The sequence below is a fragment of the Dermacentor andersoni genome, chromosome 10, assembly GCF_023375885.2.
Source record: "Dermacentor andersoni chromosome 10, qqDerAnde1_hic_scaffold, whole genome shotgun sequence".
In the NCBI taxonomy this organism is placed as follows: Eukaryota; Metazoa; Arthropoda; class Arachnida; order Ixodida; family Ixodidae; genus Dermacentor; species Dermacentor andersoni.
The window spans coordinates 50,794,720-50,808,478 of NC_092823.1; the positions used below are offsets into that span (position 1 = coordinate 50,794,720).

Consider the following 13,759-nt stretch of genomic DNA (forward strand, 5'->3'; position numbering starts at 1 on the left):
CACGAGCGAGCACGTGGCAGTGTCTAACATCCTTGCATCGTGGCAGCTAAACATCTGAGAGATTGTGTCAGACAGCACCGACTTTGGAATCGGCTTTCTTTTTTCAATGCTTTCCTCGTAGCAGATAACAACACCAAGGGGACTCTGGGCGGCGTTGAACCGCTTCCGGTATCGTTCGAGGACATACCGGGGACAAAAAGAGATAGACCGACAAAAATAGAGCTGTTATTTAGTTTACGTGTGCCTGGTAACGAAATGAACGCCCGGGTAGCAAAATAATACCGAGCACTGTCAGCAATCGTCCAGTCGAATAACCTTGTTCGAGTACGCAAACTATACAAGGTGTCCCAAAATTTGCGGAAGCAATAATTTTGACAGAAAACACAGGTTTATTATTAAACATTCTCAATTTCCCATTGGTTCATAAGTATAGAGTTCAGGGTTTATGTAAGGATTAGCATATCGGACAAATGGCCTCCCCATCTATGCTGGCACACAGGCACTCATTTGTTGAAATTTTCCAGGACAGTTTTGCGCGACTGTGGCTAAATTTCGTTGATACAGCCCTCAATTTTCCGCTTCAAGGCATGAGTGATCCTGGGCTTGTTGAGAAAAATCTTAGAAATAAAAAAAAAACAAATAAAAAAAGTCAAACTGTGTTAAATTACATTTTCTGGACATCAAATTCGGATCACCAAAACGGGAAACCTGCCAAACCGTTATTATATCTTCAAATATTGCAAAACAAGTATAAAACGCATTGTTCTTTCTTATAGCGTTCCATGTTTATTAACCCTGAGTGGTCAGCTTTCACGCATCTCCTTTCTTTTTCTTTTTTGCCTGGCAATATTTTAACGCAGAAATGCCGAAAAGTTCATATCTTTCGTGAATTTTTGGACCCACTAAACATACCTGATCGAGAATTTCTGGAATTACCGGTGTTCATGTGGCTCTAAAACGCTGTAGAAACTTCGGCAGATGTTTAGAAGCTGGTGGTAATGCGCTTATATTATTATGGAGTTGAAAACAAAGGTGATAAATTGGGGGCAGGTTCTCTTCTACTTTGTTGGAACTCAAGGTAACATCTGTGTTTCAAGAGAGAGAGAGAGAGAGAGAGAGAAATTTATTTACAGAAACGCAGAGAGGTCGGCCTGAGCTATAACTTGCTCTCGCCTGCTACTCTACACTGGGGAAAAGGGACGGGGAGGAAAAGGGCTGATGAATGATGATGATGACATTAGGAAGAGATGCGTATATAAAAGTTCACAGAGGTGTAGCATCTCTGAAGCCGTGTGCTTCAAGGCGTGGAAGAGGATTTTGAGAGCTGATTTTTTTATTGAGAGCGATCTACCTGAAAGCTTTCTGAAAAAAATACATCGATACAAATGGAAATCAAATGAAGCAACACTTAAAGCCGTGCCTGAACGCCTTCTTTTTTTCAAATATTAACCTGTGTATGTCAAGTACCAAAACTTTCAAAGTGATATTACTCAATGTCACCGTTAAGCAGCTTGATACTGCTATCCTTGCTTAGGATAACAAAAAATAGGGGAATTTCATCCAGAAGTGGTTCGTGCTCTTTATGTCGCTTGGTATGTGATGTTTATAAGGAACAGAAGCCATAATTGACAATGCTATTGAAACTGTAAATACTTCATATGCAGGAAATATGGTCTCGAAATTGCACAGCCCCTTTCGGTCACATGACCACTAAGATTGAATAACGCGGCACTAGTTGCATAAGTCACGCCATGATCCCGGTATCATAACATTCCTAACAGGTCTTGATGTGAAATAAAAGCTTGGTTACTTGATGTTAATTTAAAATTGAAAGCTGGTTTGTAAAGGTACCAGAGTCCCGAGAAACAACGAACGATATACGTAGGGAGGTTGCATAGTGAATGGTCAAAACCACTTGCTTGTAGGAGCAATTAACTGGTCCACTGATTTCACTGGTTTCACCACTCACGCACTGTTATTTTTGCCATGTTGGTTCAGTCATTCTCCATGCGGCTCGATAGCACACTAAACTGAAATAACGGACACTGCATTATCAAATTCATGAAAGTGGAGTTCATGGCACAAGTACGGCTGACGCACAGTACTTCACTATCGGCCGCAATTAACGACTACAGGTCCACTGAGTTATGCTGCATTTCTTCTGCATTGCTAATGCCTACTTTGCAATGTAACACTACTGAAATGCGAACGATTGTTGCGACAAAAATAATGTCGACACCACTGGCCAATTTCCGACATAAGCGTTGTCGTGGTGTTCGCTCTAAGGTGCAAGTGTCGATAACATTGTGAGCGCGCGCCGTACGATGTAGGAGCGCGGCAAAGCTTGCCAGGGTGAGTCGAGCAGGATGGTGAAACGTGCGCAAGCTTGGGAGCGCGAACATGCGTACGTTTTAGGAGGGCGTAACGGGAAGGGAGCTGGTCACTGCGCGTCTCCTTTTCTACTATGGCTGCGGGGGTGGAGTGCGGCCGCTTGTGCCCTGTCTTATACGTAATCTGCGCTGCCTTCGAAGGCTAGCCAACCAGAAAGAGACGATGGCTTCGTGCCCGCTGTCTTTTCGCGCGCTTAGCTGGGGTTGAAGCGAGAGGCATGACGGAGGAGAATGCGCTCGCCGCTGCTGCCGCTCTTCATGAAGCCAGCGAGAGTCGGTGGCCATGGAATGAGATGTGTTCACTTGCGTCTGTGCGTGCGTAGCAACGTGCTTATTGATTTACTTAGTCGGGGAACGTTTAGAGCAGTTTATGCAGCTTATGAAACGACTAACTTTACTTCGTATGGCTGAATACGAATTTCCTATCGCAATCAGTGCTTCGCCGTTCGATCGAAGCAGCGAACTTTATTGCTGTGTACCCTATGATATCACATACATTTCGATGAAAGCCACTGCACAGAAGATAGGTACAGAATTGCTTGACCATATGAAAGTGCTTGCTTAACGTAAGCAAATTGAAACATGTCAGTACTCACTTTAGGAACGCGATCACTTGGTCGCGGGTGCAAGAAGACAATGGCAGTAGTCCGGACGGCTGGTTTGCCGACATGACGAACTTCCGGTCGTCCGGACAGGAAACGGCTCCGGGGCTGTTTGGAATGTATGGAAGCGCCTCTGCCCCATCGTGCTCTGATCCTAGACTAAGATGCAAGAGCGAATAACACACAGGCATGTTAGGTAGATACGTGAGAATAGTGGCTAGCCGGTCTTGTCGGCACGAACCCATACTTTAGCAGACAGCGCGAACAGCGGAACACAGAAAAAGGGGCACCCACCAAAAGCGCTGTCTTCCAACAAGTTTATTTAGTGTGCGAGCGCGGAATATATAGGCAGAGAAGCAAGATTGAGACATAAATAGCATGAAAAAGATGAGAAGACTGATTTGAGATTGCAGGTTTATCGGAGATGTGTTAAATTTGCAGATACGCGATTTCCTAGTTTAGTAAGTGAATGTATGGTGAACTGATGCATGAAGGACCACGTCGGATGATGGCAAAAATCCTCAATAATTTACCGCGTGCGCCAGTTAGCGCGCTTTTGGATGACGGTGAAAAACGGAATTCATATTAGCTCATGCCTTGCACCTGTACTGAGTGAGCTGTTGCTAGCCCGCTACAAGCGTGACAACAAAAGAAACCACCTCCCAACGGTCCACGCCAAGAAAATGTTCAGGTACGTCGACGATCTCGCTTCACAGGTACAAGTCGTCTACAAAATATTTGTAGATAATATGAATGGTCTCACGCTCACAAAGGAGCTGCCGCAGGACAACATCTTGCGTTTTCTGTACCTTCTCCCTTTGTTCAGCAAAGAACATGTATGCTGGAAATATGCACCCCGCTCAGCAAAAAGCCTCTTGCCTTGTTCGTCCGCTCGCTCAAGGTTAGTGAAGAGGGGAATCGCAAAAGCCGCCTTCCGTAATCCACTGCAAAGATCATGCATACACTAGATTCAAATGTTCTTTGAAAGCTAGGTACAGCGCCTTTTGCAGGCTTATTTTCCGAGCATCCTTTTAGTAAACCTAGTGGAAGACATGTTAGCGGAAATGCGCTAAAGGAAGAAACCACGCAAAACCAAGATCAATACTTCGAAAATGGTAGTCATTCTCTATCTTCACTTGGTGTGCTATAGATTGAAGAAGGCAGCGGGAAGTGCGCGTGTTTTGGTTGTTTTTTTCAGCCGCAGGCAAACCGAACGGCGTATGCAGAAAGGTCAACCGAGACGCCCCCCCAAAAAAAGGGCGCGAGAAGAGCCGTCACGAGCCCGTCACCAGCTGCATCGCTGCAGTTGTTTATGAAATGCCTTTGAAGTCCTACGTAGAAAAAACTGAACGCTGCCGCAATGATCGCCTCCGGAAGCACGCCAACAACATAAAACAAAAATACAGCGAGAAACTTGCTCTGAATTGCAGGTCGTGTAAATGAATTCCCTATTTTACAAAAGTCGCCGCCATCCAATAGCACGCTGACCAGCACACGCGTGAAATTGTCAAGGCATTTTCCATCATACAACCTGGTCCTTCTTGCATCAGTTCACTATCCATCCAGTTATTAGGCAGGGAAATCGCGCATCTGCAAATTTAATACATCGCCGGCCACCTGCAATCTCAAGTCATTCTTCTCATGCTTTTCACGCCATTTATGTTTCTAATGTTGCTTCTCTCCTTATATATTCCACGCTCGCGCAATAAGCATACTTGTTGGAAGTCAGGGCCTGTGTCGTGTGCCTCTTTTACTGTAACTCGTTATTAGCGGTTTGCCAAAGCAAGCGTATGCGTCTACGTACATACGTGATGTTAAGAGTCAGGAATAGGATAAAAAATGGAGTTCTGGAGGCCCTCTGATGTGCAAAGCAGATAACCGGTGGATAATTGTAGTTACGGAATCGGTGCCAAGAACAGGGAAAGGAAGTCGAGGGCGGCAGGAGAGCAGGCGGGGTGATGAAATTGGGTAATCCAAGTTCGCATTAGCTAGCTCAAGAGCGAGAGAATTGGATATCGGTGTAAGATGCCTTCATCCTGCAGTGTGCATAAAAAGAAGCTGCTGCTTCTGCTTCGGATGACGATGATGATGTAATCAGTTGCTATTATCGCGGGCAAAATACATGAGAATGTCTTTTTCTTGAAAGATCGGTTCGTGGGTTTTTGCACAAAGAAAAATATATTCAACATCAAATAGGCTCCACCCTTGCTGTACACTGGCATGTTGTAGGTTTAACCATTTGTGTATATAAAATTTCAAAATACCTGAGCTAAGTTTCATCGAGATATCACAAACACTAGTGGCAACGTAGGAGTTTAAGTTAAGAGCATAGCTTAGGATTTTATGGTGCTTGAAGTGGAAAGTCACTGTCATTCGATGAGAGGCTTTTTAAATATATATATGTCCTGTTTTACAAAAATAAAGTATATCATGTTAGGGTTTCCTAATTGTGTCTACGTCTCAATGCTGCCGTCAATCTCCGCGTCCCCATGCATAATTGCGTAAAAGAAAACAACCGGACATCAAAGACAACAATGTGCAAGTCTATCATACTGCAGCGCCGGATCTCAATTCCACGCCCTCTCTAGTATCGCGTAGTCCCAATCATTCTGGCACGCTCATTATCCGAAATGCTCATGAAAAATTTTAAACATTTTAACTTGATATTTAGTGGTCCAGTCCTTGTGCCACTCGATAAACTGTACTTTATTCAGTGTCAGAGTACAAAAAGCTATAATTTCTTTAGCCAAGGTTGAATAGCAAACGGTATTTGCTGCTGTTGAAAGAAAATGATGTTTGGCAGAATAATGTCGAGGCTCGCAAACAAAACCTTTTTCAGCGATGCAATCCGTTGAGTACTTCGTTCATAAAATGACCGATGTTCATTGTGATTGTGTACTAACCCGAAAACATTATATGGCTGATGAAGCGTCAAATCCGGCGACGAGGTCGGTGATCGCACACAATGTCACGTGGTCACAGAAACGCACTCGTGGCCACTGCTCGCGCGTTCATCGTCGTCTTCTTCGACAGCTGAATCCGACGCAGCTCATCATACCACCGTTCCAATACTGCCCCTCCCTCTGTGACGGTGCTGTCAGCACTGGCCCACTGCCAGTCGGTGCGGTGATTTCCCTGGATTGTGTCGTGCACTCCGATGAACGAACCTTCGACTTCGACTTCTTAGCCAGTAGCGGCGCCCGCCTCCTTTAGTATCCACGCAAGTACGCGACAAGATATCAACGTAATAATTTTTTTCCTCCGGTTAGATTAATAAACTTAGGAAATAAATGCTTTACGTCAAATTTCAAAACTCCTGTTTTTTTGCAAAGACAATCTTTTTAAGCGCAATTACTTTTTTGCGCAACGAAGATAGCGCAGACAGCAAATGTTTTATTAGCACACCTGTAAAAGAGTGACTGCATACATCCATACTTACAGGTGGAGTATTTCATGAGCGGCTGTTGAAACGCCTGCCATGTTGGTGTCATCATAAATTAAAGCACCACTAAAATCAGTGCAGGCTGCCCCACCGTATGCCAATCCTTATGAAAGAGAGAAAAGAGAGAAAGGAAACGCTGACGCGTGCTCTAAACTTAACGTCTCCATGAAGTGTAACATGAGATTGGTGTATGCCTCCTCACGAATACATTTAAGATTTATGCCGAGGTGCTGGGAAACAGTGTAGCCGTTTATTATTTAATTTGGAGGCACAAGATTCGCAGTTCTTCCAGCATTTCTGCACGAGAGCCAGCAGATGAATGCTTACCTATGCGAGATTTCGCGTAACTCGGCAACCACTGCGTCGAAGGATACAGCCGCAAGTGATGATGGGACTGTGCGAAGAGAGCTTGGTACAGTGTAGGTTCCTAGTCAAGCGAAGCATTCCTAAAGTGATCATATTGCCGAGTATGTGTGTATTGTAGTGACATCTTCTACTCGAAAGGAGAGCCGATGATGACAACTAAGACGACGGCACTCCAACTCGCGATGTGGTAAGCTAAGAAATTTTAACTTTAAAACAGAAATTATACCCACGTCAGGAATTCATTATATTCTACTGATGTAACAGAAACAATTTGCCAGAAGCTTTTGCTTTGGTATTTGTTGCGCAGGCAAATTATAAATACCAAGATAGCACCAAGACTCCGAGATTAGCCACGGACTCACGAAGACCTTCTCGGCAGTACCAGAGCTTCAATTATGTAGCCATCCCGTGTAAGCCACATATTTTAACATTCTAGGTTGCCCTCTTAAGTGAACGGATGAATTCTTGGGGTTTTACGTGCCAAACCACGATTTGATTGGTAGGTACGCCGTTGTGGTAGACTCCGGAATAATTTTGACTGCCAGGAGATGTATAACATGCCGGCCAAAATAAATAGCTATTCAAGATTCGTTGACCAGTTCCGCAAAATTTAACTTTCGGATTAAGGTACATATGGGAAAGTGGTAGAGCTTTCTTCAAAATGTGTAATTCAGCCTGTTCTATGTCCCGGTTCGTTGTGTATTCTATTTCTTTATTTGAAAAGTGGCCCTTAAAACGTGAAGAAAAAAAATAACCTGGCATACCCGCTTGCAGGCCGTGATGGTCATACTCTCAAACGCGCCGCGTAGCACGGTGTGCTAGGGCTTGAAAAGTAGCACGTCCAGAGATGCAGGCGTTGTCCATTGTGTTGGCCACGTGGTTCACGGCAGTTATGTCATTCGCGTACGGCGGTTCACGATAACAGTAAGCAGACAAGGCAGATCACCAGAGGGGCTATCAGTTCATACGCGGCCCCTTCGAGGGCGCATAAATCGAGGCGCATAAGCAGGAACGCCAGGTGCTGTTTAAGGCGAAGCATTCTTTGTATTTTCCATCGACATTCCCACTGCTGCTGCTGTTGCTACTGCTGTCTAGCACTTCGCGTCGAGAGGTCGTTCAGAGCGTGTATATACATGGAAATAGCGCCGCAAAGAAGATATGCGAGAAACTCGTTTGGGGGGGGGGGGGGGGGGCGGTGACCGCACCACGTCGAATGTGCGCAATGCCCTCTGGAGATTCCTGGGTGTCGTAACGTAGCCTCTTGACAGCTGTAATTACCCGTGACAGCCCGCAAGCGCTTACCTTTCTAACAACGTGCAAGTCCAGATAGGAGCTAGATAGAACGGAAGATAGGATTGGGAGAGGAAGCAGGAATGGGTAGAACCAACGCAGCCGCGAAACGAGTGTATAACAGCCTTGCCGCTCATCGTTCGCACTTACCATACAAATGCGAGGCTGGGGGGGGGGGGGGGGGGGGAGGTAGGAAAAGTGATGTAATAAGGCGCGGAAACGCTACTCCTATAGACACGACCGCGGTTGCGGGGACACTGGAAAACCTTAAGTTCAAGGTGCGGTACGGTGTGCTTCTGCTATTTGTGAAAATAAAAGCAGGCAAATATGTCTCAGGGACAACTTACCCAGGGCATGCAGAAGCCCAGCCACATTGGTTAAAGCGCACCGCAGCGTGTAGGCGACCCAACGGAAGCGGTCGCACGTCAAGTCAACACTTCTGCGCCCGCCGCGGCAGCTTTGTGGCAATGACATTGGTCGAGGTCACGGATTGGATCCAGACCGCCGCAGCCGCATTTCGACGGAGACGAAATAAAAAAAAAAAACACGCTCCTGCACTTAGATTTAAGGGACACGTTATGGAAAACCACGGCGTCAAAATTAATATGGGGTCCGCCACTGCAGCCTGCTTCATGATACAATTGTAGTTTCGGAACGTATAGCCACAATATCCAATTTCATTTTAATGCTTCTGCCATGATGCAATGTGCCATGTGAGGCAATGACAATGCTCTACCCTCTCAGAGGGAATGAAATATGGCGCACAACAACGCTTCGAGCAAACACCTCTCCCTTTGTGTCTGTGTACTACGTGGACAAAAAGCAGTGGGGCACCCAAGGTAACATTAACATCAACACACCACTCTCATGTTGGACAAAACGTTGAATAAATTATATATTCCCCACAACATCGCCGCTAATTATCGTAAATTATAGCAAACAGCAAAGAAAGCTTCGTTTATGTCGATTGCCATAGTGCGGGGGACCTGAATATTTTACTCTTTAATATCTTGTGGGCTTGCTCTTCAGCTTAGTACTATGATTACACAACTAGTAGGACGTTCGAAACTGGTGAATTAGATAGGGGCTAGAATGCTCGATATGTTTCTCTCTTCGCCCTAAAGTTATTGCTTGCGAAGTGGGCCAAATAACCTCCAGAAATTATGCAAATAAACAGCATGGCATACTATTATGATTTGTTCCTGATAACAGCCTGCAACATTCATTTGAGCTTGCTGTCGGAGCGAGATTCGTGATTTGAAACCGTTAGTGAATGTGGCTAGAATAGTGTGCCTATCACCAAAACAAGCCTGCAATGCTCTCCAGCTGTTTAGTCGGTTAGCTATTTGTAGCTTGTGCCCATTTCGGCGCATCTTGCTTCCATTCGCTCAGAAGGCGGTGTATGCGAGTTTTCTTTTCAAGCATTCTGCACAGGCATCCACACTATGTTCCCGAGTTCACCGCTTGGATAACGTGAGCATAGAAAATAAGTGTATTGATGAGCCGCTTATGGAGTTCTCGATTGATATTGTGATGGCAACATTACTGAGATAAGCAATCAAATGGAGAACGCAAGCGAATTTCCACCGTGACCGTAGCGGCAATATTGCGTATAACGTTCAAGTGCTCTAAGATTTAAAGGCGCACCATCCTAATGCGGCAGATAAAAAATAACACATAAAGGGCGTTTCTCGAAGTGTGCTGTGTTAAATACTGTGCTCAATAAACCTGTTTAGCTAAAACGTACGTACGATGTACTGCGCTCGGACACACAATGCGTCTATGGCTGCGGAAACCAAAGTTTCTTAAAAAATTTGTTAGTTTCACCTCGTCATGGGTCCAGGGAATCGTGGTCTGTCGGCCGGTCTTTCGCTACTTTGTCTCTCGCTGCTTACAATTTGTCGGAAAGTTTAACCCGCCAGTTAAGGAGGCGCGGCAAGTGCCTTTATAAGGGCTGTCACCACCCTAAAAGAGCGCATGCATGTAGTATCTTTATGGCAAGAATGCCACCAGCGCCCATTGTTGGCTAACTGCACAATGCCTCATTGGTGGGAAAACAGACCTATTTACAATGCTAGTTCACAGAGTAAAGCAGAATCAACATATAACAAATTAAATGGCCATTTCAGGTGCAGTTTTCCGGCGCTGACTGAACAGCTCGCATTCACATCCTGCATATCCTACACAGGTCACTAAGTCGTCCATGCTCGAATGGTTAGCGCGTCGGGCTGCATTACTGAGGTAACCCAGTTCGAAACCGACCAACGGATCAACTTGGGTCACTTGGCATGTGCGAAGGTATACACAACTGCCTCTCTTTAACGAAGTTTTTTCACACCAACATGTGTCAGTGTATATGTGGGACGGGGTAGCTACTGCTGCTCTATGAAACCCTTTGATGCCGACTTGCAGCAATGTCTATGTGCCACTCGGTGTGGGCTGGTTTTCAGTGAACCTCTTGGATGCCAACTTTCGCCACTGGGTCTGTGCCAGTAGGTGTGCGCTGCTCTTCAATAAGTGTATTTGACGCTAACTATAGTAGCTTCCTATGTGCCACTTCTCAGCAACGTTGAACGACGCATTTCCACGCAGTATCACAATTGCACTTGGTATATGCACCTTTTAAATTAACGCCTTTCACACCAACACTTTAGGAAGCTGTGCTAATAATGCATTGTGTATGGTGCCGCTCTTTGATAAAGCTCTCTCCAACTAGGAAAAATGAGTATCTACCACTCAGTGTGCGGTAAGCGAGGGAACAATTCTCAGTGTCCGCAGGCAGTGGCGCCCTACGCCTCTTGTTTAGGCGGTCACGCGCGCACTCCTCGGCAGCACCATTGCTCGGCGGCAAGATATGTCATCAGCTTATGCTGAAATAGCTTAACGGGGAAAACACGCATGTATATACTGAACAGCCGATCACGATCAATATTACATAAAAGCAGTATCACTTACCTCTTACTGGCCTAAACCCTTTTTTGCCTTCATAGGGCAGGGCGAACTTAAACCTGCGGAGTTCAGAGCTTGAATCAGCGAAGACTTACATTAAAGTACCAACTAATGCTAGAATGAAACTCAAGCATTTCTATTGAAATTACGACATATTATAAGGAGTAGTTTTGCGCTCACAGACATTATTGTGAGTGCTAAATCATTCCGAACCACGCATACGGAGCCGCGCAGGCCCTCCGTGTGGCGCAGAGTGGTTACTGATTTCATTGAATTTCTATACGTAAAACACGTTTTTACATGCGGATTTACATGCGTTAAATGATTAATGTACCGCTTACACACAACCTGCACACGTGAGTGAGTGAGTGAATAAACTTTATTATAGGTCCGGCGAGGACGCGAACTCGTCGCGCACCCGGCTAGTCCCACGTCGGGACCGGCAGGTCTAGCCCACCGGCCCGGTCGCGGGCACGCTGGACGGCCAGGATTTGCTTTTCTAGAGCGGGGCTACGCAAAAGCGAGTCCCACTCCTCCTTGATGAACTTGGGGTATGTCGACCCACACTCCCACAGCATGTGCGCTAGAGTGGAGGTCTGCATGCAAGAGGGGCAGGCGTCGTCGCGATACACGTCCGGGTAAGCCTTGTGGAGAACGGACAGACACGGATACGTACTGGTCTGCAGAAGCCTAAGCGAAACGGCTTACGCCCTATTCAACTTGGGGTGAGGGGGTGGAAAGACCCTTCTAGACATGTAGAAGAATTTAATAATCTCGTTGTGAGTAGCGGGAGCGTCCCTGTGGCCGTAGGGAGGAGGGGAGTCGGTGCTTCTTGTAGAGGAAGCGCGGTCGGTGAGGTCACGCGCAGCCTCGTGAGCAGACTCATTGAGGTTCGGGGGAGCACCCTCGACCGACCCTACGTGAGCTGGAAACCAGTGGATTGAATGATGCGTGAGAGCATCTCGACTCGAGCTGCTAAGAAGACGAGCAGCTTGCTTGGCGATGCAACCCTTCTGAAAAGCCCTAACTGCTGTTTTGGAATCGCTATATATCTCGGACCCACGACCGTCTAGCAGGGCGAGGGCGATGGCGGCTTGCTCGGCGACACCGGGGTCTGAAGTGCGAATGGAGGCGCAGTTGGAAATCTTGCCGCTGGAGTCGACCACAACGATGGCAAAGGTCTTCCCATCGCTGTACTCCGCGGCGTCGACGAAGTCTGCTCTAATGTCTCGTTGCTTGATCTGTTTGAGGATGGCTGCTGCTCTGGCCTTGCGTCTGCCCTCGTTATGGACGGGATGGACGTTTCGGGGCACAGGGGCCACTTCGAACTTGTCTCGAATGCACCTGGGGATCGGGGGTACTGACAATCGGGAATCCCGCAGGTTGGTAACCCAGCTCTTCGAGGATGTGTCTACCTGCCGTTGTGGCGCTCAAGCGAGTGAGTTGCGCGCGTTCTTGGGCTTCGGCAATCTCCTCGGCAGTGTTACGCACCCCCAGCCTAAGGAGATCCTCGGTATGGGTCCTGATGGGTAGCCGGAGAGCCCTCTTGACCACTTTGCGGATGAGAGCGTTGAGTTTGTCTCGCTCCGCTCTGAGCCAGTTATGCATAGAAATTGTGTACGTAAAGTGACATAGTACGAATGCATTGATAAGCCTGAGGAGATTGTTTTCCTTCATTCCTCGGTGCCGGTTTGCTATTCTGCGAACGAGGCGGAAAGCGTTGTCCGTCTTTGCGATGATCTTGCGGAGAGCCGTTCCGTTCCCGCCGTTGAATTCGACAAACATGCCCAGGACCCGAATAACGTCAACCCTGGGTATCACCCCCCCGTCACAAGTGCGAAGACTGATGCTGCTTTCGGAGACTGGCTTCCAATCTTTGGGTCTGCCTCCCTTCTCTTTTCTGTAAAGCAGAAGCTCCGACTCCTCGATCACGTCTATCGCCTCCTGCATGGATTCTTCGACTCTGCCCTCGCAGCCGCTGGAGCACCATAAGGTGATGTCGTCGGCGTATATGGTGTGCTTGACGCCCTCTACGCGTGCCAACCTCTGGGAAAGACCAATCATACAGATGTTGAACAGGGTGGGTGAGATGACGGCGCCCTGAGGAGTGCCCCGCCCTCCGAGGGGCACATCGTTGGAGCGGAAGTCCCCAATGCGAAGCTTGGCCTTCCTGTCCGTTAGGAAAGAGCTGACGTAGCTATGGAATCTGGAGCCGAGACCCAGATCTGAAATGGTCTTTACGATGAAGCTGTGGAGCACGTTGTCGAAAGCTTTCTCGAGGTCCAGACCGAGCAAAGCCTTGACGTCTCTGGAACGGCCATCCACAATCTGATGCTTTATTAGGCGCATTGCATCCTGCGTCGAGAGTCCGGCGCGGAAGCCGATCATGTTGTACGTGTAAACCTCGTTGTCTTCAAGGTACCCGTTGACCCTGTTGAGGACGACGCGCTCCATGACTTTGCCGACGCAGGAGGTTAGAGAAATCGGCCTGAGGTTCTCGATGTTCGGGGCCTTGCCGGGCTTGGGAATGAGCACCGTGCAGGCCATCTTCCATTCTGCAGGAACAACGCCGCTATTCCAGGACTCGTTGATTTTGTTGGTCAGGAAGACGATCGACGTGTCCTCGAGGTTTCTCAACATTCTGGTGGTGACTCCGTCTGGACCCGGCGCAGACTTGCGGTTGAGCGCGAAGATGGCCTGTCTAACCTCGGCAATGGAGA

At 47.2% G+C, this 13,759-nt stretch overlaps 1 protein-coding gene across 1 annotated transcript in view; it reads right to left on the reverse strand.

Moving 5' to 3' along the window:
* Positions 1-2,982: 2,982 nt before the first annotated feature.
* LOC126543748 (venom metalloproteinase antarease-like TpachMP_B) overlaps positions 2,983-13,759 on the reverse strand; it is a 38,355-nt gene continuing 27,578 nt past the window's right edge. The window contains exons 7-9 of the mRNA XM_072284681.1: positions 11,046-11,098; positions 6,432-6,537; positions 2,983-3,151 (exon numbers count right to left, since the gene is read on the reverse strand). Coding sequence (XP_072140782.1) covers positions 2,983-3,151; positions 6,432-6,537; positions 11,046-11,098 — 328 coding nt within the window. The remainder of the gene's footprint in view (positions 3,152-6,431; positions 6,538-11,045; positions 11,099-13,759) is intronic.